We start from the raw sequence: 24,310 nt of genomic DNA on the forward strand, positions 1-24,310 counted from the left end.
TCCTAACTCACACCCAGTCCCGTTCACCCATCACCCCCTGTGCTCACTGCTCCATGTCCTAACTCACACCCAGTCCCGTTCACCCATCACCCCCTGTGCTCACTGCCCCGTGTCCTAACTCACACCCAGTCCCATTCACCCATCACCCCCTGTGCTCACTGCCCCGTGTCCTAACTCACACCCAGTCCCGTTCACCCATCACCCCCTGTGCTCACTGCCCCGTGTCCTAACTCACACCCAGTCTCGTTCACCCATCACCCCCTGTGTTCACTGCCCCGTGTCCTAACTCACACCCAGTCCCGTTCACCCATCACCCCCTGTGCTCACTGCCCCGTGTCCTAACTCACACCCAGTCCCGTTCACCCATCACCCCCTGTGCTCACTGCCCCGTGTTCTAACTCACACCCAGTCCCGTTCACCCCTCACCCCTGGGCTCGCTCCCCGTGTCCTAACTCACACCCAGTCCCGTTCACCCCTCACCCCTGGGTTCGCTCCCCGTGTCCTAACTCACACCCAGTCCCGTTCACCCATCACCCCAAGTCCCGTTCACCCCTCACCCCAAGTCCCGTTCACCCCTCACCCCAAGTCCCGTTCACCCCTCACCCCAAGTCCCGTTCACCCATCACCCCAAGTCCCGTTCATCTATCACCCCTGGGCTCGCTGACCTACAGCGGCTCCCGGGTTAAACAACACCTCGATTTCAAAATTTTCATCCTTGTTTTCAAATCCCTCCATGAGCTCGCGCCTCCCCATCCCTGTAATCTCCTCCAGCCCTAGAACCCCTGAGATCTCTGCACTCCTTTAATTCTGGTCTTTTGAGCATCCTCGATCTGAATCGCTCAACCTCTGGCGGCCGTGCCTTCAGCTGCCGAGGCCCTAAGCTCTGGAATTCTCTCCCTAAACCTCTCTGCCTCTCTCTCCTCCTTTTTAAGGTGATTGCAGAACAACCAAAGGCGACACGAGGAAAAACTTTTTTACGCAGCGAGGGGTTAGGATCTGGAATGCGCTGCCTGAAAGGGCGGTGGAGGCAGATTCAATCGTGGCTTTTAAAAGGGAATTGGATAAGTACCTGAAAGAAAAGAATTTGCAGGGCTACGGGGAAAGGGCGGGGGAGCGGGACTAGCTGAAGGGCTCCTGCAGAGAGCCGGCACGGGCTCGACGGGCCGAATGGCCTCCTAGTGTGCTGCAACCATTCTATGATTCTATGATGCTCCTTAAAACTTACCTCTTTGACCCTCACTAGTTCTAATACCTCCTTAAGTGGCTCGGTGTCTGATTTTTGTCTGATTATCGCTCCTGTGAAGCGCCCTGGGATGTTTCACTATGTTAAAGGCGCTATATAAATACAAGTTGTTGTTGTTTTAGGCCCCTTAAATAATAAGGAGCCTAACAACGCCTGTCGAAGGCCCCTAATGTGCTAACTGTGGCCGAACCAATGATGAGCCGGGCAGGTTATGGAGCCAGAGGAGGAATCTTGTCCTGACCTGTGGCAGCGATGATGAGCAGGAGCAGGAGCAGGAACTCTGGCTCGACAGAGTGGACTGGTGTGAAAGACATGAACTCCAGAATAATGCCCTCGGAGGAAGCGAGTTCCCGATGAGCCCGCCCCGCCCCCGCTCAGGAATCTCCAGCTACATTGGTTAAAAATAATAACCCCCCATTCCTGTGGAGTCAAGCGCAGTTCCCCTGACTGCACAATCCCAGTCTTCCTCACTCCCACCCCTCTCATTGTCCATTGCCCCACCCGGAACTTACGTCAGGCCCGAAATCCATCGTTCCTGTGGGACGAGCGCCCTCTGGAGGCACGACAGGTGCCAGCAGCTCCCCCCCAATATGTAGATGAGGCCCGAGGACCAATCTGGGGTCGGTCTTGGGGGCCCCCCCCCGTTCTTTCAGCTCGCAATGAGTCTGGGCCCAGGAAACAGGCCCCGACTAACTTCTACCCCCAGCTCTTCTCACTCTCGTCGGTAGCCCAGCGGCTGAATTGTTCTCCCCGCCTCTCCACAGAAAGACAGAGAGAACGCTCATTGATACGGCACCTTTTCTATCCTCAGGATGTCTCAAAGGCTATTACAGCCAATTCAGGACTTTGTTTCCCACACTGTGACTGACTACGCTACAAAAGTACTTCATTGGCTGTAAAGCGCTTCGGGGCGTCCCGAGCTGGGGAAAGGCGCGAGAGAAAGGCAAATTCTTTCTTTCTTTCTTTAAGAGCAGTCACAGTTGTTTCGTAGGGGAACACCGCAGTCAATGAGCTCAGCAAACGCTCACAAACAGGAAGGAGATTACCGGCCAGAGAAGGGCCGAGAGGTTGGGGGCATGATCCCGGTGCAGCGCACACTGAAGGTGCCCAACGAGGTCGGTGCCAGGTCCTCCCCTCAATCATCTAAACCCCAGGGAATACAAGCCCAGTCTGTGCAACCTGTCCTCGTAATTCTACCCTTTCAGCCCCAGTATCATTCTGGTGAGTCTGCGCTGCTCCTCCTCCGAGGCCAGTGTATCCTTCCTGAGGTGCGGGGCCCAGAACTGAACCCAGTGTCCAGGTGGGGTCTGACCCGAGCTCTGTACAACTTCCACCCCTTTGTGCTCCAGCCCTCGAGATAAAGGCCAAGATCCCATCAGCCCTTTTGGTTGCTCTTTGTACCTGGCCACTAGTGTTTAATGATCTGCGTACTTGCACTGCTATATCTCCCAGCCCCTCCTCAGCCCCCAGTCTCTCGCCAGTAACTCAATACAAACCATGACCTGTGAGGCAATGTCCCGACAGTCTCTGCGAGATGGTGGCTGGGCTCCACCGTCAACGTCTGGGTCACCGACTCGCTCCCTCTGCGTGAGAGATAAGGAGAGACTTTAGCGCGTCTTACACCCGAATGGGGTGGGTCGGTGAGAATCGCAGCTCAGACCCAATAGCACGTGGCTCTGAGCTCCAGGTCCATGCAGCCCACAATCCCGCCCAACCAACCAGCCCACAGCGCCTGCTGTAAGGAAAGGGTGAAACCTTTAGATTAACTTTTATCTTGTGCCTGTTAAGTGAGGTACGATAGAATAGTGGTTCTGTTACTGGACCAGTGATCCAGAGGCCTGGACTAATGATCCAGAGACACGAGTTTAAATTCAGTTCATTAAATAAAAAGCTAGTCTCAGTAATGGTGACCATGAAACTATCGATTGTGGTAAAAACCCATCTGGTTCACTAATGTCCTTTAGGGAAGGAAATCTGCCGCCCTTACCCGGTCTGGCCGATATGTGACTCCAGACCCACAGCAATGTGGTTGACTCTTAACTGCTCTCTGAAATGGCCCAGTGAGACACTCAGTTACAACAAACCGCTACAAAAAACAATAATACCTTCACCACACGGACTGCAGCGGTTCAGGGGCAATGAGGGATGGCCAATAAATGCAGGCCTGGCCAGTGACACAACATCCCATGAATTAATAAAAAAATGGGCATTAAAAGTTACCAGACAGAGAGGTCAGCTGAGAAGCAATCAGTTCTAAGCTTTCCTTGTCCGAGCCCAATAGATATCTCAGCTCTCCTCCACAGGATTAACTCCTCCAAGGACAGGTATGCACACGGCAAGAGTTAACTCGCCTGTCGGAGAACCTTGGGCCTTGTAACTGTCTCCAGTTGAATGACAGGAGGGAGAGTTCAGTCACGGTGATGGGCAGTGATTCTTGTTAAAACTAGCATCACAGCAGCCACTTGGATAAGATCATGTAGAATCCTGCCGATACTCAGGAAGGCAGAGTGAAAGAAAGGTTTAAAAGGCGGCTGTTAGAACAGACACTTTACAATTCGACCAGACGCGCCCAGCCGTTAACCCTTCGAGCTCGAGATCGAACGAGAGAATTCTCCCGCCATGTATCCCAAGTGTGACCTTAAGTAAATCTGCAATTATTAATAATACTTATCATTATGTCTGTGAAATTATTGGTAATCCTCATTGTAAAGGTTCTATCCTGCGCCCACTGTTCTGCAGCTCCCTTCTGATGTTTCTTCATTTACAATGTTAACTATTGTCACCAATAATAAAACTCCCTCAGTACTGCCCCTCCGACAGTGCAGCGCTCCCTCAGTACTGTCCCTCCGACAGTGCAGCGCTCCCTCAGTACTGCCCCTCCGACAGTGCAGCTCTCCCTCAGTACTGCCCCTACGACAGTGCAGCACTCCCTCAGTACTGACCCTCCGACAGTGCAGCTCTCCCTCAGTACTGCCCCTACGACAGTGCAGCACTCCCTCAGTACTGCCCCTCTGACAGTGCAGCGCTCCCTCAGTACTGACCCTCCGGCAGTGCGGCGCTCCCTCGGTACTGCCCCTCTGACAGTGCAGCGCTCCCTCAGTACTGCCCCTCTGACAGTGCGGCGCCCCCACAGTACTGCCCCTCCGACAGTGCAGCTCTCCCTCAGTACTGCCCCTCCGACAGTGCTCCCTCAGTACTGCCACTCCGACAGTGCAGCGCTCCCTCAGTACTGCCCCTCCGACAGTGCAGCGCTCCCTCAGTACAGCCCCTCGGACAGTGCAGCGCTCCCTCAGTACTGACCCTCCGACAGTGCAGCTCTCCCTCAGTACTGACCCTCCGACAGTGCAGTGCTCCCTCAGGAATGACCCTCCGACAGTGCAGCACTCCCTCAGTACTGCCCCTCCGACAGTGCAGCGCTCCCTCAGTACTGCCCCTCCGACAGTGCAGTGCTCCCTCAGTACTGCCCCTCCGACAGTGCAGCGCTCCCTCAGTACTGCCCCTCCGACAGTGCAGCTCTCCCTCAGTACAGCCCCTCCGACAGTGCAGTGCTCCCTCAGTACTGCCACTCCGACAGTGCAGCGCTCCCTCAGTACTGCCCCTCCGACAGTGCAGCGCTCCCTCAGTACGGCCCCTCGGACAGTGCAGCGCTCCCTCAGTACTGAACCTCCGACAGTGCAGTGCTCCCTCAGGAATGACCCTCCGACAGTGCAGCGCTCCCTCAGTACTGCCCCTCCGACAGTGCAGCGCTCCCTCAGTACGGCCCCTCCGACAGTGCAGCTCTCCCTCGGTACTGACCCTCCGACAGTGCAGTGCTCCCTCAGTAATGACCCTCCGACAGTGCAGCACTCCCTCAGTACAGCCTCTCCGACAGTGCAGCGCTCCCTCAGTACTGCCCCTCCGACAGTTCAGCGCTCCCTCAGTACTGCCCCTCCCACAGTGCAGCACTCCCTCAGTACTGCTCCTCTGACAGTGCAGCACTCCCTCAGTACTGCCCCTCCGACAGTGCAGCGCTCCCTCAGTACTGCCCCTCCAACAGTGCAGCGCTCCCTTAGTACTGCCCCTCCGACAGTGCAGCGGTCCCTCAGTACTGCCCCTCCAACAGTGCAGTGCTCCCTCAGTACTGCCCCTCCGACAGTGCAGCGCTCCCTCAGTACTGCCCCTCCGACAGTGCAGCGCTCCCTCAGCACTGCCCCTCCGACAGTGCAACACTCCCTCAGTCCTGCCCCTCCGACAGTGCAGCACTCCCTCAGCACTGCCCCTCCAACAGTGCAACACTCCCTCAGTACTGCCACTCTGACAGTGCGGTTCTCCCTCAGTACTGACGCTCTGACAGTGCAGCGCTCCCTCAGTACTGACCCTCCGACAGAGCAGTGCTCCCTCAGTACTGCCCCTCTGACAGTGCAGCACTCCCTCAGCACTGCCCCTCCGACAGAGCAGCGCTCCCTCAGTACTGACCCTCCGACAGAGCAGCACTCCCTCAGTACTGACCCTCCGACAGAGCAGCGCTCCCTCAGTACTGACCCACCGACAGAGCAGCGCTCCCTCAGTACTGCCCCTCCGACAGAGCAGCGCTCCCTCAGTACTGCCCCTCTGACAGTGCAGCACTCCCTCAGCACTGCCCCTCCGACAGAGCAACGCTCCCTCAGTACTGACCCTCCGACAGAGCAGAGCTCCCTCAGTACTGACCCGCCGACAGTGCAGCGCTCCCTCAGTACTGCCCCTCCGACAATGCAGTGCACCCTCAGTACTGCCCCTCCGACAGTGCAGCGCTCCCTCAGTACTGCCCCTCCGACAGTGCAGCGCTCCCTTAGTACGGCCCCTCGGACAGTGCAGCGCTCCCTCAGTACTGACCCTCCGACAGTGCAGCTCTCCCTCGGTACTGACCCTCCGACAGTGCAGTGCTCCCTCAGTAATGACCCTCCGACAGTGCAGCACTCCCTCAGTACTGCCTCTCCGACAGTGCAGCGCTCCCTCAGTACTGCCCCTCCGACAGTTCAGCGCTCCCTCAGTACTGCCCCTCCCACAGTGCAGCACTCCCTCAGTACTGCTCCTCTGACAGTGCAGCACTCCCTCAGTACTGCCCCTCCGACAGTGCAGCGCTCCCTCAGTACTGCCCCTCCAACAGTGCAGCGCTCCCTTAGTACTGCCCCTCCGACAGTGCAGCGGTCCCTCAGTACTGCCCCTCCAACAGTGCAGTGCTCCCTCAGTACTGCCCCTCCGACAGTGCAGCGCTCCCTCAGTACTGCCCCTCCGACAGTGCAGCGCTCCCTCAGCACTGCCCCTCCGACAGTGCAACACTCCCTCAGTCCTGCCCCTCCGACAGTGCAGCACTCCCTCAGCACTGCCCCTCCAACAGTGCAACACTCCCTCAGTACTGCCACTCTGACAGTGCGGTGCTCCCTCAGTACTGACACTCTGACAGTGCAGCGCTCCCTCAGTACTGACCCTCCGACAGAGCAGTGCTCCCTCAGTACTGCCTCTCTGACAGTGCAGCACTCCCTCAGCACTGCCCCTCCGACAGAGCAGCACTCCCTCAGTACTGACCCTCCGACAGAGCAGCGCTCCCTCAGTACTGACCCACCGACAGAGCAGCGCTCCCTCAGTACTGCCCCTCCGACAGAGCAGCGCTCCCTCAGTACTGCCCCTCTGACAGTGCAGCACTCCCTCAGCACTGCCCCTCCGACAGTGCAACACTCCCTCAGTACTGCCACTCTGACAGTGCGGCGTTCCCTCAGTACTGCCCCTCGGACAGAGCAGCGCTCCCTCAGTACTGACCCTCCGACAGAGCAGCGCTCCCTCAGTACTGACCCTCCGACAGAGCAGAGCTCCCTCAGTACTGACCCTCCGACAGAGCAGAGCTCCCTCAGTACTGCCCCGCCGACAGAGCAGCGCTCCCTCAGTACTGACCCTCCGACAGAGCAGCGCTCCCTCAGTACTGACCCTCCGACAGAGCAGAGCTCCCTCAGTACTGACCCGCCGACAGTGCAGCGCTCCCTCAGTACTGCCCCGCCGACAGAGCAGCGCTCCCTCAGTACTGACCCTCTGACAGAGCAGCGCTCCCTCAGTACTGACCCTCCGACAGAGCAGAGCTCCCTCAGTACTGACCCGCCGACAGAGCAGAGCTCCCTCAGTACTGACCCTCCGACAGAGCAGAGCTCCCTCAGTACTGACCCTCCGACAGTGCAGCACTCCCTCAGTACTGACCCTCCGACAGAGCAACGCTCCCTCAGTACTGACCCTCCGACAGAGCAGAGCTCCCTCAGTACTGACCCGCCGACAGTGCAGCGCTCCCTCAGTACTGACCCTCTGACAGAGCAGAGCTCCCTCAGTACTGACCCTCTGACAGAGCTGCGCTCCCTCAGTATTGCACTGGAGTGTCAGCCTGGATTCTGGGCTGAAGTCTCTGCAGTGAGGCCCGTACCCATGAACTCCTGACTCACAGTCGAGAGTGCTGCCCACTGAGCCCCGGTCTACAGGACGCCAGTGATGAGCTCAATCGCCCCTTTGCAGTCCACGGCCACTCTCCGTGCTGCGAAGAAATGTCTACTTGTTGCTGCATCGCCAGGATATGTTCCCCCAACCTGTGTAGCCCAGTATGGCCCGGAGCCCCGGCTTTACCCAAAGATCCATCTGGAAAGTGGCCCGCTCATGGACAACCCCAGAACAGAGTTCGAATTGAAGCATCTGATCCGTTTCCCGGGGACGCCTTGATTTGAAAATTCTCATCTTTGTTTTCAAATCTCTCCATGTCCTCGCCCCTCCCTGTAATGATATCAGCAAATAGTGATGGTATTTGCCTGTTTGATTATGATGCCTTACCAGCATATTTGCCTGTTTGATTACTTATGCCTGACCAGCAGAGGGCATGTGAGAGACAAGCAGTTTAGTTTTAGTTTAGTTTTAGATGGATCTCTAACATGGTGTCTCCTGTAATGCTGTTAACTGAGTTGAACATACTTTAGATAAAAGTCATTCTCTTTCATGAATGTGTCGTCATTGAACCCACATACAAATCAATACACTCCCTATCTCTGTAATCTCCTCCAGCCCCACAACCTTCCAGGATCTCCGCGCTCCTCCAATTCTGCCCTCTTGAGCATCCCTGATTTTAATCGCTCCACCATTGGCAGCCGTGCCTTCAGCTGCTGAGGTCCTAAGCTATGGAATTCCCTCCCTAAATCTCTCCGCCTCTCTCTCCTCCTTTAAGACGCTCCTTAAAACCGACCTCTTTGACCAAGCTTTTGGTCACCTGCCCTAATATCTCCTTGTGTGTCTCGGTGTCAAGTTTTGTTTGATAATCGCTCCTGTGAAGCACCCTGGGATGTTTCACTGCGGTAAAGGTGTTGTCTCACTGGGAGATGTTCATTACCTGCTCAGCGATGGCCTTCAGGAGTCTTTGTGCCTGATGGCGAAAGGCCGCCCCTTCCAGAGCCTCCTGCAGCTCCTGGTGATGCCCAGAGAGCAGCACCTGACCTTTCACCCACCTGTGGGAGAGGAGATGTGACAGTCAGACCCCTGTCGTAACAACCAGGCCTCATTCGACTCAAAGCCCCAGGCTGCCCCTCGCTTCCTTGTTAGACTTTTCTCCCGGGTTGTGGGCCTCTCAGGAAAGGCAGGCCTTTATTGCCAATCCTTGGTTGCCCTGAGGGAAGTTCAGAGTCAACCACGTTGTTGTGGGACTGGAGTCACATGTAGGCCCAGACCGGGTCAGGATGGCAGATTGCCTTCCCTAAAGGACATCAGTGAACCAGTTCGGTTTATACGACAATCCGACAGTTTCCTGGTCACGTTCATCCTGATTTTTGAACCTAAATTCAAATTCTCCCAGTGCCAGGGTGGGATTTCCGGATTACTAGTCCAGTAACATAACCAGCACAACTGCTGCACCCAGCCCATCACCTACTCACTCCGTGTTCCCTCCCCCTAGTTCGCCTCCTAGCAGGATCCCTTTCTTCCGGTGCTAACCCACAAATTACCAGATCTGTTCAATTCAATTTGCCATCAAGGGGGTACAATCTTAAAATCAGAGCCAGGCCGTTCAGGGGTGATGTCAGGAAGCACTTCTCCACACAAAGGGTGGTGGAAATCTGGAACTCTCTCCCCCAAAAGGCTGTGGGTGCTGGGTGTCCATTGGAGCTTTCAAGACCGAGATCGGTAGATTTTTGGTGGGTAAGGGTATCGAGGGATATGGAGCAAAGGCGGGTAAATGGAGTTGCGGAACAGATCAGCCACGTTCTAATTGAATGGTGGAACAGGCTCGAGGGGCAGAATGGCTTCCTCCTGTTCCTATTTAATGGGCTCGAGGGGCTGAATGGCCTCCTCCTGTTCCTGTGTAACAGGCTCGAGGGGCTGAATGGCCTCCTCCTCTTCCTGTGTAACGGGCTCGAGGGGCTGAATGTCCTCCTCCTGTTCCTGTGTAACAGGCTCGAGGGGCTGAATGGCCTCCTCTGATCCTGTGTAACATGATCGAGGGGCAGAATGGCTTCCTCCTGTTCCTATTTAATGGGCTCGAGGGGCTGAATGGCCTCCTCCTGTTCCTGTGTAACGGGCTTCAGGGGCTGAATTGCATCCTCCTGTTCCTATTTAACGGGCTCGAGGGGCTGAATGGCCTCCTCCTGTTACTGTGTAACAGGCTCGAGGGGCTGAATGGCCTCCTCCTGTTCCTGTGTAACAGGCTCGAGGGGCTGAATGGCCTCCTCCTGTTCCGGTGTAAAAAGGCTCAAGGGGCTGAATGGCCTCCTCCTGTTCCTGTGTAACAGGCTCGAGGGGTTGAATGGCCTCCTCCTGTTCCTCTGTAACAGGCTCGAGGGGTTGAGTGGCCTCCTCGTGTTACTGTGTAACAGGCTCGAGGGGCTGAATGGCCTCCTCCTGTTCCTGTGTAACTGGCTCGAGCGGCTGAATGGCCTCCTCCTGTTCCTGTGTAATGGACTCAAGGGGCTGAACGGCCTCCTCCTGTTCCTATGTAACAGGCTCGAGGGGCTAAATGGCCTCCTCCTGTTCCTGTGTAACAAGCTCAAGGGGCCGAACGGCCTCCTCCTGTTCCTGTGTAATGAGCTGGAGGGGCTGAATGGCTTCCTCCTGTTCCTGCGTAACGGGTTCGAGGGACTGAATGGGCCTCCTCCTGTTCCTGTGTAACGGGCTTGAGGGGCTGAATGTCCTCCTCCTGTTCCTGTGTAACAGGGTCGAAGGGTTGTATGGCCTCCTCTGTTCCTGTGTAACAGGCTCGAGGGGCTGAATGGCCTCCTCTGATCCTGTGTAACACGGTCGAGGGGCAGAATGGCTTCCTCCTGTTCCTATTTAAAAGGCTCGAGGGGCTGAATGACCTCCTCCTGTTCCTATTTAATGGGCTCGAGGGGCTGAATGACCTCCTCCTGTTCCTGTGTAACGGGCTTCAGGGGCTGAATGGCATCCTCCTGTTCCTATTTAACGGGCTCGAGGGGCTGAATGGCCTCCTCCTGTTCCTGTGTAAAAAGGCTCGAGGGTCTGAATGGCCTCCTCCTGTTCCTGTGTAACAGGCTCGAGGGGTTGAATGGCCTCCTCCTGTTCCTCTGTAACAGGCTCGAGGGGTTGAGTGGCCTCCTCGTGTTACTGCGTAACAGGCTCGAGGGGCTGAATGGCCTCCTCCTGTTCCTGTGTAACTGGCTCGAGCGGCTGAATGGCATTCTCCTGTTCCTGTGTAACAGGCTCGAGGGGCTGAATAGCCTCCTCCTGTTCCGGTGTAACAGGGTCGAGGGGCTGAATGGCCTCCTCCTGTTCCTGTGTAATGGGCTCGAGGGGCTGAATGGCCTCCTCCTGTTCCTGTGTAATGGGCTCGAGGGGCTGAATGGCCTCCTCCTGTTCCTGTGTATCAAGCTCGAGAGGCCGAATGGCCTCCTCCTGTTCCTGTGTAACTGGCTCGAGGGGCTGAATGGCTTCCTCCTGTTCCTGTGTAACAGGCTCGAGGGGCTGAATGGCCTCCTCCTGTTCCTGTGTAACAGGCTCGAGGGGCTGAATGGCCACCTCCTGTTCCTGTGTAATGGGCTCAAGGGGCTGAATGGACTCCTCCTGTTCCTGTATAATGGGCTCAAGGGGCTGAATGGCCACCTCCTGTTCCTGTGTAATGGGTTCAAGGGGCTGAATGGCCTCCTCCTGTTCCTGTATAATGGGCTCAAGGGGCTGAATGGCCACCTCCTGTTCCTGTGTAATGGGCTCAAGGGGCTGAATGGCCTCCTCTGTTCCTGTGTAACTGGCTCGAGGGGCTGAATGGCCTCCTCCTGTTCCTGTGTAACAGCGTCGAGGGTCTGAATGGCCTCCTCCTGTTCCTGTGTAATGGGATCGAGGGGCTGAATGGCCTCCTCCTGTTCCTATGTAATGGGCTCGAGGGGCTGAAAGACCTCCTCCTGTTCCTGTGTAACAAGCTCGAGGGGCTGAACGGCCTCCTCCTGTTCCTGTGTAACAGGCTCGAGGGGCTGAATGGCCTCCTCCTGTTCCTGTGTAATGGGGTCGAGGGGCTGAATTGCCTCCTCCTGTTCCTGTGTAATGGGCTCGAGGGGCTGAATGGCCTCCTCCTGTTCCTGTGTAACAGGCTTGAGGGGCTGAATGGCCTCCTCCTGTTCCTGTGTAACAGGCTCGAGGGACTGAATGGCCTCCTCCTGTTCCTGTGTAACAGGCTCGAGGGGCTGAATGGCCTCCTCCTGTTCCTGTGTAACAAGCTCGAGGGGCTGAACGGCCTCCTCCTGTTCCTGTGTAACAGGGTCGAGGGGTTGAATGGCCTCCTCTGTTCCTGTGTAACAGGGTCGAGGGGCTGAATGTCCTCCTCCTGTTCCTATTCATTGGGCTCGAGGGGCTGAATGGCCTCCTCCTCTTCCTGTGTAACATGCTCGAGGGGCTGAATGGCCTCCTCCTCTTCCTGTGTAACATGCTCGAGGGGCTGAGTGGCCTCCTCCTGTTCCTGTGTAACTGGCTCGAGGGGCTGAATGGCCTCCTCCTGTTCCTGTGCAACAGGCTCGAGGGGCTGAATGGCTACCTCCTGTTCCTGAGTAATGGGCTCAAGGGGCTGAATGGCCACCTCCTGTTCCTGTGTAATGGGCTCAAGGGGCTGAATGGCCTCCTCCTGTTCCTGTATAATGGGCTCAAGGGGCTGAATGGCCACCTCATGTTCCTGTGTAATGGGCTCAAGGGGCTGAATGGCCTCCTCCTGTTCCTGTGTAACAGGGTCGAGGGGCTGAATGGTCTCCTCCTGTTCCTGTTTAATGGGCTCAGGGGGCTGAATGGCCTCCTCCTGTTCCTGTGTAACAGGCTCGAGCGGCTGAATGGCCTCCTCCTGTTCCTGTGTATCAAGCTCGAGGGGCTGAATGGCCTCCTCCTGTTCCTGTGTAATGTGCTCGAGGGGCTGAATGGCCTCCTCCTGTTCCTGTGTAACAGGCTCGAGGGGCTGAATGGCCTCCTCCTGTTCCTGTGTAACAGGCTCGAGGAGCTGAATGGCCTCCTCCTGTTCCTGTGTAACAAGCTCGAGGGGCTGAATGGGCCTCCTCCTGTTCCTGTGCATGGGCTCGAGGGGCTGAATGGCCTCCTCCTGTACCTGTGTAACAAGCTCGAGGGGCTGAACGGCCGCCTCCTGTTCCTGTGTAATGGGCTTGAGGGGCTGAACGGCCTCCTCCTGTTGCTGTGGGCTCGAGGGGCTGAATGGCCTCCTCCTGTTCCTGTGTAATGGGATCGAGGGGCTGAATGGCCTTCTCCTGTTCCTGTGTAATGGGCTCGAGGGGCTGAATGGCATCCTCCTGTTCCTCTGTAATGGGATCGAGGGGTTGAATGGCCTACTCCTGTTCCTGTGTATAAAGCTCGAGGGGCTGAATGGCCTCCTCCTGTTCCTGTGTAACAGGCTCGAGGGCCTGAATGGCCTCCTCCTGTTCTTTTGTATCAAGCTCGAGGGCCTGAATGGCCTCCTCCTGTTCCTGTGTAACAGGCTCGAGGGGCTGAATGGCCTCCTCCTGTTCCTGTGTAACAGGCTCGAGGGGCTGAATGGCCTCCTCCTGTTCCTGTGTAACAGGCTCGAGGGGCTGAATGGCCTCCTCCTGTTCCTGTGTAACAGGCTTGAGGGGCTGAATGGCCTCCTCCTGTTCCTGTGTAACAGGCTCGAGGGAATGAATGGCCTCCTCCTGTTCCTGTGTAACAGGCTCGAGGGGCTGAATGGCCTCCTCCTGTTCCTGTGTAACAGGGTCAAGGGGTTGAATGGCCTCCTCTGTTCCTGTGTAACAGGGTCGAGGGGCTGAATGTCCTCCTCCTGTTCCTATTTAATGGGATCGAGGGGCTGAATGGCCTTCTCCTGTTCCTGTGTAATGGCCTCGAGGGGCTGAATGGCATCCTCCTGTTCCTGTGTAATGGGATCGAGGGGTTGAATGGCCTACTCCTGTTCCTGTGTATGAAGCTCGAGGGGCTGAATGGCCTCCTCCTGTTCCTGTGTAACAGGCTCGAGGGCCTGAATGGCCTCCTCCTGTTCTTTTGTATCAAGCTCGAGGGCCTGAATGGCCTCCTCCTGTTCCTGTGTAACAGGCTCGAGGGCCTGAATGGCCTCCTCCTGTTCCTGTGTAACAGGCTTGAGGGGCTGAATGGCCTCCTCCTGTTCCCTTGTCCCCAGTGTGTTATCCACCTCACGGATACCTCACAGGGCCTCTTACCGGCGGGGTGGTGTCAGAGTCGGAGGGTTGCGGGGGCTTAAGTGGGCGGTGAGTCACCCGGCCCCTCTCCCGGAGCGGGAGGCCGAGAGATTTTAACTTGAGTTCTCCGATACTGATTGCCAGTGGGAATGACATCACCACCACATGGTGGGAGAGAGGGGAGATTGGAAATGACCGGGATCGGGGGCAAAGCAGGCCCAAGCTTCCAAAAGGCGTTCGACAAAGTGCCACATAATAGGCTTACCAGCAAAGTTGAAGCCCATGGAATAAAAGGGACAGTGGCAGCATGGATACGGAATTGGCTAAGTGACAGGAAACAGAGAGTAGTGGTGAACGGTTGTTTTTCGGACTGGAGGAAGGTATACAGTGGTGTTCCCCAGGGGTCGGTTCTCGGACCACTGCTTTTCTTGATCTTTGTTAATGACCTGGACTTGGGTGTACAGGGCACAATTTCAAAATTTGTAGATGACACAAAGCTTGGAAGTATAGTGAACAGTGAGGAGGATAGTGATGGACTTCAAGAGGACATAGACAGGCTGGTGGAAGGGGCGGACACGTGGCAGATGAAATTTAATGCAGAAAAGTGCAGAGTGATACATTTTGGTAGGAAGAATGAGGAGAGGCAATATAAACTAAAGGGTACAATCCTAAAGGGGGTGTATGAACAGAGAGACCTGGGGGTATATGTGCACAAATCATTGAAGGTGGCAGGGCAGGTTGAGAAAGCGGTTAAAAAAGCATCCGGGATCCTGGGCTTCATAAATAGAGGTATAGAGTACAAAAGCAAGGAAGTTATGAAGAACCTTTATAAAACACTGGTTCGGCCTCAACTGGAGTATTGTGTCCAATTCTGGGCACCGCACTTTAGGAAGGATGTGAAGGCCTTAGCGAGGGTGCAGAAAAGATTTACAAGAATGATTCCAGGGATGAGGGACTTCAGTTACGTGGATAGACTGGAGAAGCTGGGGTTGTTCTCCTTGGAGCAGGGTAGTAGGGAAAAACCGGGGAACTACAGGCCAGTGAGCCTAACATCAGTGGTAGGAAAATTACTGGAAAAAATCCTGAGGGACAAAATTTGTCTCCACTTGGAGAGGCAAGGATTAATCAGGGATAGTCAACATGGCTTTGTCAAGGGAAGATCATGTCTGACTAATTTGATTGAATTTTTTGAGGGGGTGACTAGGTGTGTGGATGAGGGTAACGCAGTGGATGTGGTATACATGGATTTCAGTAAGGCCTTCGATAAAGTCCCGCACAGGAGACTGGTCAAGAAGGTAAGAGCCCATGGAATCCAGGGTGCCTTGGCACATTGGATACAAAACTGGCTTAGTGGCAGAAGGCAGAGGGTGATGGTCGAAGGTTGTTTTTGTGACTGGAAACCTGTGGCCAGTGGGGTACCACAGGGATCGGTGCTGGGTCCCTTGCTGTTTGTGGTCTACATTAATGACTTGGATATGAATGTAAAGGGTATGATCAGTAAATTCGCGGATGATACTAAAATTGGTAGGGTGGTAAATAGCGAGGAGGGTAGCCTCAGTCTGCAGAACGATATAGATGGGTTGGTCAGATGGGCGGAACAGTGGCAAATGGAATTTAACCCGGAAAAGTGCGAGGTGATGCACTTTGGGGGGTCTAACAAGGCAAGGGAATACACAATGAATGGTAAGACCCTAGGCAAGACGGAGGGTCAGAGGGATCTGGGTGTGCAGGTACACAGATCCCTGAAGGCGGCGGAACAGGTGGATAAGGTGGTAAAAAAGGCATATGGGATACTTGCCTTCATTAGCCGAGGCATAGAATATAAGAGCAAGGAGGTTATGATGGAGCTGTATAAAACACTGGTTAGGCCACAGCTGGAATACTGTGTGCAGTTCTGGTCGCCACACTACAGGAAAGATGTGATCGCGTTAGAGAGGGTGCAGAGGAGGTTCACCAGGATGTTACCAGGGCTGGAGCGCTTCAGCTATGAAGAGAGACTGGGCAGATTGGGTTTGTTTTCCTTGGAGCAGAGGAGGCTGAGGGGGGACATGATTGAGGTGTACAAAATTGTGAGGGGCATAGATAGGATGGATGCTGAGGAGCTTTTCCCCTTAGTAGAGGGGTCAATAACTAGGGGGCATAGATTCAAGGTAAAGGGAGGGAGGTTTAGAGGGGATTTGAGAAAGAACTTTTTCACCCAGAGGGTGGTTGGAGTCTGGAACTCACTGCCTGAAAGGGTTGTGGAGGCAGAAACCCTCACAACATTTAAGAAGCATTTGGATGAGCATTTGAAATGCCATAGCATACAAGGCTACGGGCCAAATGCTGGAATATGGGATTAGATTAGACAGGGCTTGATGGCCGGCATGGACACGATGGGCCGAAGGGCCTCTATCTGTGCTGTATTACTCTATGACTCTATGACTCTAAGGTTGAGAGGAGATTTGATCGAGGTGTTCAAAATCATGAGGGGTCTGGACAGAGTAGATAGAGAGAAACTGTTCCCATTGGCGGAAGGGTCGAGAACCAGAGGACACAGATTTAAGGTGATTGGCAGAAGAACCAAAGGCGACATGAGGAAAAACCTTTTTACGCAGCGAGTGGTTGGGATCTGGAATGCGTTGCCTGAAAGGGTGGTGGAGGCAGATTCAATCACAGCTTTCAAAAGGGAATTGGATAAGTACCTGAGGGGAAAATGTTTGCAGGGCTACGGGGACAGGGCGGGGGAGTGGGACTAGCTGAAGTGTTCTTGCAGAGAGCCGGCACGGGCTCGACGGGCCGAATGGCCTCCTCCTGTACTGTAACCATTCTATGATTCTATGATTCTAAGCTGAGGCCTGGGTGTTGCTGTCCTGCTCCTCCTGCCCATGAGGAACTTAACCGGGCCTCCTATCGGCAGGACCCTGCCCACTGGGGCGACCCAGACCATGAGGCCTTTAAGTCGGGCCCACTGTTAAAATGGCGGGTGTGTCCCAATGACAGCATCGGGTCATGACCTCACCACTGAAATTAGGCTCCACTGGGACGGGTGGCTTTCCCGTGCCTGAATTCCACCTAATTAAGACTGGTTCCTGGGATGGGGGGATTGTCCTATGAGGAGAGATTGAGTAGACTAGGCCTATATTCTCTAGAATTTAGAAGAGTGAGAGCTGATCTCATTGAAACATACAAAATTCTTACAGGGCTCGACAGGGTCGATACAGGGAGGATGTTTCCCCTGACTGGGGAGTCTAGAACTAGGGGTCACAGTCTCAGGATAAAGGGTCGGCCCTTTAGGACTGAGATGAGGAGAAATTTCTTCACTCAGAGGGCGGTGAATCTTTGGGATTCTCTACCCCAGAGGGCTGTGGAGGCTCAGTCGTTGAGTATATTCAAGACAGAGATCGATAGATTTTTGGACTCTAGGGGAATCGAGGGATATGCGGATAGTGCGGGAAAGTGGAGATGAGGTCGAAGATCAGCCATGATCTTATTGAATGGCGGAGCAGGCTCGAGGGGCCGTGTGGCGGAGCAGGCTCGAGGGGCCGTGTGGCGGGGCAGGCTCGAGGGGCCGTGTGGCGGGGCAGGCTCGAGGGGCCGTGTGGCGGGGCAGGCTCGAGGGGCCGTGTGGCGGGGCAGGCTCGAGGGGCCGTGTGGCGGGGCAGGCTCGAGGGGCCGTGTGGCGGAGCAGGCTCGAGGGGCCGTGTGGCCGACTCCTGCTCCTAATATGTTCTTATGAACTCCCATCCTCACCATCTGAACCCTCCCCTCCGTCCGCAGCATTCCCAAGCGGAGGGGTGGGAAGGGGGGATTAAAGCGAGGCTCCGTTTGAACAGAGATCCTCGCTGCGAATGGTGAGAATTACATTTTCTGGATTTGCCTCCTCCTGCTGGTCACAGATCCCCCACTGACTCTTCCTCGCTTCTCCAGGTTTGTTGCAAACGAGTTTATCTGGTCGAAGAGTTTGCGGTTTTCATGCTCTTCCTGTACAGGGGAAAGAACATCAACAGGTTAACCTCGGTGAGAGAGCTCTGGACCCTCCCAGGAGCAACCCTTGAGAATGTGGTGGTGAGCCGCCTTCTTGAACCGCTGCAGTCCGTGTGGTGAAAGTGCTCCCACAGTGCTGTAGGGAGGGAGTTCCGGGATTTTGACCCAGCGACGATCTAGGGGTCCATTGGCGTGGGAAAGGAACCCGAAAGGTCATTAGATTTCTATCCATCTGTGATCTGATTGCTGTACAAACCTGGTGTCACCTCCCTGTATTGACTGACCCTGTGTACGTGACCCAGAATCCTACTGACCTTTATAGGCCCTTTAGCCCTGTGTCTACAACCTTAACAGATCCCCGTATCTGAGACGCTTCGATCTCTCGATCCCTCCACTCTATCACTGATCTTTCTCAGACTCTTCGATCTCTCGGTCTCTCCATTCTATCACTGATCTTTCTCAGACTCTTTGATCTCTCGATCCCTCCATTCCATCACTGATCTTTCTCAGACTCTTTGATCTCTCGATCCCTCCATTCCATCACTGATCTTTCTCAGACTCTTTGATCTCTCGATCCCTCCACTCCATCACTGATCTTTCTCAGACTCTTCGATCTCTCGGTCCCTCCACTCCATCACTGATCTTTCTCAGACTCTTCGATCTCTCGGTCTCTCCATTCTATCACTGATCTTTCTCAGACTCTTTGATCTCTCGGTCCCTCCATTCCATCACTGATCTTTCTCAGACTCTTCGATCTCTCGGTCCCTCCATTCCATCACTGATCTTTCTCAGACTCTTCGATCTCTCAGTCCCTCCACTCTTTTATCGTTCCGTCTCCTAAGTGACTGACATCGCACTTCTCCCGAGTTACACTCCCGCCCTGGAGATGCCCAAGAGCTGACCGTTCCACCATAGGAGGTGTTACTGGGAGCATCATCGCCACACGGACTGCAGTGGATGAAGGAGAAGGTCCACCACCACCTCCTCAGTGTAGCTGGGATGGGCACTAGTTGCCGGCCTTGCCAGCCCGCCCACATCCTGAGAATGAATAAATATATCTGAAGAGCTCCCGTCGACCTGGCGTGGCCAAGTGAACCGGGCTGGCCAGCGCATGCTCACCTGCTTCAGTTCCAGAATACGTCTCGTGATGTGGATTTTGTCGCTGTCTTTACAGGAGGGACCTTCACCCTGGCACCGCGCTTCCTTAAATACAGGAATGAAAACAAATCACAATCATTGGCGCTTGGTACTCACGGTTACCTTGGCAACACACGGACTGCAGCTGTAAGCGGATATCGGGCAATCCCCGCAATGGTGTCAGAGCAAGTCCTCGACCCCCCGGTCAGCGAGTAAAACCACCGCCCAGAATTACCCTCAAAATAAGAAAATCCAACTTCATCATCTCTTCCTCAAAGAAATTTCAGAATAGGCCTATATACAATCGATCCAAAGGGGTGTGAGCCAAAAGTCACGGGCTGGTACTTATTCAGACCTTTTACATCCAACTGAGAGAGCAGACGGGACCTCGGTTTAATGTCTCATCCAAAAGACGGCCCCACCGACAGTGCGGCGCTCCCTCAGTACTGCCCCTCCGACAGTGCAGCGCTCCCTCAGTACTGCCCCTCCGACAGTGCAGCGCTCCCTCAGTACTGCCCCTCCGACAGTGCAGCGCTCCCTCAGTACTGCCCCTCCGACAGTGCAGCGCTCCCTCAGTACTGCCCCTCCGAAAGTGCAGCGCTCCCTCAGTACTGCCCCTCCGACAGTGCACCTCTCCCTCAGTACTGCCCCTCCGACAGTGCAGCGCTCCCTCAGTACTGCCCCTCCGACAGTGCAGCGCTCCCTCAGTACTGCCCCTCCGACAGTGCAGCGCTCCCTCAGTACTGCCCCTCCGACAGTGTAGCGCTCCCTCAGTATTGCCCCTCCGACAGTGCAGCGCTCCCTCAGTACTGCCCCTCCTACAGTGCAGCGCTCCCTCAATACTGCCCCTCCGAAAGTGCAGCGCTCCCTCAATACTGCCCCTCCGAAAGTGCAGTGCTCCCTCAGTACTGCCCCTCCGACAGTGCAGCTCTCTCAGTACTGCCCCTCCGACAGTGCAGTGCTCCCTCAGTACTGCCCCTCCGACAGTGCAGCACTCCCTCAATACTGCCCCTCCGACAGTGCAGCACTCCCTCAGTACTGCCCCTCCGACAGTGCAGCTCTACCTCAGTACTGCCCCTCCGACAGTGCAGCGCTCCCTCAGTACTGCCCCTCCGACAGTGCAGCAATCCCTCAATACTGCCCCTCCAACAGTGCAGCACTCCCCCAGTACTGCCCCTCCGACAGTGCAGCGCTCCCTCAGTACTACCCCTCCGACAGTGCAGCACTACCTCAGTACTGACCCTCAGACAGTGCAGCACTCCCTCAGTACTGCCCCTCCAACAGTGCAGCGCTCCCTCTGTACTGCCCCTCAGACAGTGCAGCGCTCCCTCAGTACTGCCCCTCCGACAGTGCAGCACTCCCTCAGTACTACCCCTCCGACAGTGCAGCGCTCCCAGAATTTGCCCCTCCGACAGTGCAGCGCTCCCTCAGTACTGCCCCTCCAGCAGTGCAGCGCTCCCTCAGTATTGCCCCTCCAACAGTGCAGCACTCCCTCAGTACTACCCCTCAGACAGTGCAGCGCTCCCAGAGTTTGCCCCTCCGACAGTGCAGCACTCCCTCAGTACTGCCCCTCCAACAGTGCAGCGCTCCCTCTGTACTGACCCTCCGACAGTGCAGCGCTCCCTCAGTACTGCCTCTCCGACAGTGCAGCACTACCTCAGTACTACCCCTCCGACAGTGCAGCGCTACCAGAGTTTGCCCCTCCGACAGTGCAGCGCTCCCTCAGTACTGCCCCTCCAACAGTGCAGCGCTCCCTCAGTGCTGCCCCTCTGACAGTGCATAGAAACATAGAAACATAGAAGATAGGAGCAGGAGTAGGCCATTCGGCCCCTTGAGCCTGCTCCGCCATTCAATGCGATCATGGCTGATCATCCAAATTCAGTACCTCGTCCCTGCTTTCTCCCCATACCCCTTGACCCCTTTAGCCTTAAGAAATATATCCAACTCCTTCTTGAATATATTTAATGAATTGGTCTCTACTGATTTTCTGTGGTAGAGAATTCCACAGGTTCACCACTCTCTGGCTGAAGAAATTCCTCTTCATTTCTGTCCTAAATGGCCTACCCCTTATCCTTAGACTGTGACCCCTGGTTCTGGACTCCCCACCATCGGGAACATCCTTCCTGCATCTAGTCTGTCCAGTCCTGTCAGAATTTTATAAGTTTCAGTGAGATCCCCTCTCATTTTTCTAAACTCCAGCGAGTACAAGCCCAATCAACCCAATCTCTCCTCATACGTCATTCCTGCCATCCCAGGTATCAGCCTGGTGAATCTTCGCTGAACTCCTTCCATGGCAAGAACATCCTTCCTCAGATAAGGCGACCAAAACTGCACACAATAGTCAAGATGTGGTCTCACCAAGGCCCTGTACAACTGCAGCAAGACATCCTTGTTCCTGTACTCAAACCCTCTCGCTATGAAGGCCAACATACCATTTCCCTTCTTAACTGCCTGCTGCACCTGCATGCTTACCTTCAGCGACTGGTGCACAAGGACACCCAGGTCTCGTTGCACTTCCCCTTCTCCCAATTTATTGCCATTCAGATAATAATCTGCCTTCCTGTTTTTGACACCAAAGTGGATAACCTCACATTTATCCACGTTATATTGCATCTGCCATGCATCTGCCCAAATACCCAACCTGTCCAAATCATGCTGTAGTTTCTCGGCATCCTCCTCACAGCACACACACCCACCCAGCTTTGTGTCGTCTGCAAATCTGGAGATATCACATCTAGTTCCCTTGTCTAGATCATTAATATATCTTGTGAATAGCTGGGGCCCAAGGACCGATCCCTGCGGTACCCCACTAGTCACTGCCTGCCACTTGGAAAAAGATCCGTTTGTTCCAACTCTTTGCTTTCTGTCTGCCAACCAGTTCTCTATCCAAGTCAATACCTTGCCCCCAATCCCATGTGCCTTAACTTTACACGCTAATCTCTTATGTGGGACCTTATCGAAAGCCTTATGAAAGTCCAAATACATCACATCCACTGGTTCTCCCTTATCTATTTTACCAGTTACATCCTCAAAAAATTCCAGTAGATTAGTCAAGCACGATTTACCTTTTGTAAATCCATGTTGACTTTGTCCGATCCTGTCACTGTTTTCCAAGTGCTCTGCTATTACATCTTTTATAATGGACTCTAGCATTTTCCCCACTACCGATGTCGGGCTTACCGGTCTGTAATTCCCCGTTTTCTCTCTACCACCTTTTTTGAATAGTGGGGTAACATTAGCTACCCTCCAATCCATGGGTACTGTTCCAGATTCCATCGAATGCTGGAAGATGATCAGCAAAGCATCTACTATTTCTAGGGCCACTTCCTTAAGTACCCTGGGATGTAGATTATCAGGCCCTGGGGATTTATCAGCCTTCAGTCCCATCAATTTCCCTAACACCATTTCCCTACAAATACTGATTTCTTTCAGTTCCTCCCTTTCATCAGACCCTATGTTCCCCGGCATCTCTGGGAGGTTATTTGTGTCCTCCTTTGTGAAGACAGAACCAAAGTATGTATTTAATTGGTCAGCCATTTCTTTGTTTCCCATTATAAATTCCCCTGATTCTGACTGCAAGGGACCGACACTTGACTTCACCAATCTTTTTCTCTTCACATATCTATAAAAGATTTTACAGTCAGTTTTTATGTTCCCTGCAAGCTTACTCTCATATTCTATTTTCCCCTTCTTAATTAATCCCTTTGTCCTCCTTTGTTGAATCCTAAACTGCTCCCAATCCTCAGGTTTACTGCTTTTTCTGGCCAATTTATATGTCCTCTCCTTGGATCTTATGCTATCCCTAATTTCCCTTGTTAGCCACGGTTGAGTCACCTTTTTTGTTTTATTTTTATGCCAAACGGGGATGAACAAATTCTGTAGTTCATCCATGCGGTCTTTGAATGTTTGCCATTGCCTATCCACCGTCAACCCTTTGAGTAACATTCCCCAATGAATCCTACCCAACTCGTGCCTCATACCATCGTAGTTTCCTTTATTTAAATTCAGGACTCTAGTCTCTGAGTCAACTACTTCATTCTCTATCTTAATGAAGAATTCGATCATATTATGATCGCTCCGACCCAAGGGGCCTCGTACAACAACATTGCTAATTAATCCTTTCTCATTACATAATACCCAGCCTAAGATGGCCTGATCTCTGGTTGGTTCCTCGACATGTTGGTTCAGGAAACCATCCCGTAAACACACCAGGAATTCCTCCTCCACAATATTGTTACTAATTTGGTTAGCCCAATCTATATGTAGATTAAAGTCACCAATGATAACTGCTGTGCCCTTATTGCACGCTTCTCTAATTTCCCTTTTAATGCCATCCCCAACCTCCGCATTACTGTTTGGAGGCCTATATACCACTCCCACTAACGTTTTCTGCCCCTTGGTATTTCCCAGTTCTACCCATACAGATTCCACATCATCAGAGCTAATATCCTTCCTTACAATTATGTTAATCCCTTCTTTAACCAGCAATGCTACCCCACCTCCCTTTCCTTTTTGCCTATCTTTCCTGAATATTGAATACCCCTGGATGTTGAGTTCCCATCCTTGGCCACCCTGGAGCCATGTTTCCGTAATCCCAATCAAATCATATTCGTTTACCTTTATTTGCGCAGCTAATTCATCCACCTTATTACGAATGCGCCTCGCATTAAGACACAAAGCCTTCAGGCTTGTTTTTGTAACGCTCTTAGACCTATTACAATTATTATTTACTGCAGCACTCCCTCGGTACTGACCCTCAGACAGTGCAGCTCTCCCTCAGTACTGCCCCTCCGACAGTGCAGCGCTCCCTCAGTACTGCCCCTCCGACAGTGCAGCTCTCCCTCAGTACTGCCCCTCCAACAGCGCAGCGCTCCCTCTGTACTGACCCTCCGACAGTGCAGCGTTCCCTCAGTACTGCCCCTCCGACAGTGCGGCGATTCCTCAGTACTGCCCCTCGGACAGTGCAGCACTCCTTCAGTACTACCCCTCTGACAGTGCAGCTCTCCCTCAGTACTGCCTCTCCAGCAGTGCAGTGCTCCCTCAGTACTGCCCCTCTGACAGTGCAGTGCTCCCTCAGTACTGACCCTCCGACAGTGCAGCGCTCCCTCAGTACTGCCCCTCCGACAGTGCAGCGCTCCCTCAGTACTGACCCTCAGACAGTGCAGCGCTCCCTCAGTACTGCCCCTCTGACAGTGCAGCGCTCCCTCAGTACTGCCCCTCCGACAGTGCAGTGCTCCCTCAGTACTGCCCCTCCGACAGTGCAGCGCTCCCTCAGTACTGCCCCTCCGACAGTGCAGCACTCCCTCAGTACTGACCAGCACTCCCTCAG

The 24,310-nt window shown here is 54.3% G+C and overlaps 1 protein-coding gene across 9 annotated transcripts in view; it reads right to left on the reverse strand.

The window, feature by feature from the left end:
* LOC147113198 (uncharacterized) overlaps nt 1-24,310 on the reverse strand; it is a 337,266-nt gene that overhangs the window by 203,761 nt on the left and 109,195 nt on the right. For 8 of the 9 annotated variants that reach the window (XR_015079637.1, XM_085998113.1, XM_085998114.1 and 5 more), the window contains 4 exons: nt 18,964-19,047; nt 17,723-17,841; nt 8,613-8,727; nt 2,740-2,826 (listed from right to left, as the gene is read on the reverse strand). Coding sequence is in view for 8 of the 9 variants with exons in the window: in XM_085998113.1 (XP_085854239.1) it covers nt 2,740-2,826; nt 8,613-8,727; nt 17,723-17,841; nt 18,964-19,047 (405 nt within the window). In the remaining variant the exon portion in view is untranslated. The remainder of the gene's footprint in view (nt 1-2,739; nt 2,827-8,612; nt 8,728-17,722; nt 17,842-18,963; nt 19,048-24,310) is intronic. The other variant, XM_085998109.1, reaches the window with a different exon arrangement.

This window comes from Somniosus microcephalus, chromosome 9, assembly GCF_052327205.1.
Source record: "Somniosus microcephalus isolate GS21.2 chromosome 9, FLI_Smic_1.0, whole genome shotgun sequence".
In the NCBI taxonomy this organism is placed as follows: domain Eukaryota; kingdom Metazoa; phylum Chordata; class Chondrichthyes; order Squaliformes; family Somniosidae; genus Somniosus; species Somniosus microcephalus.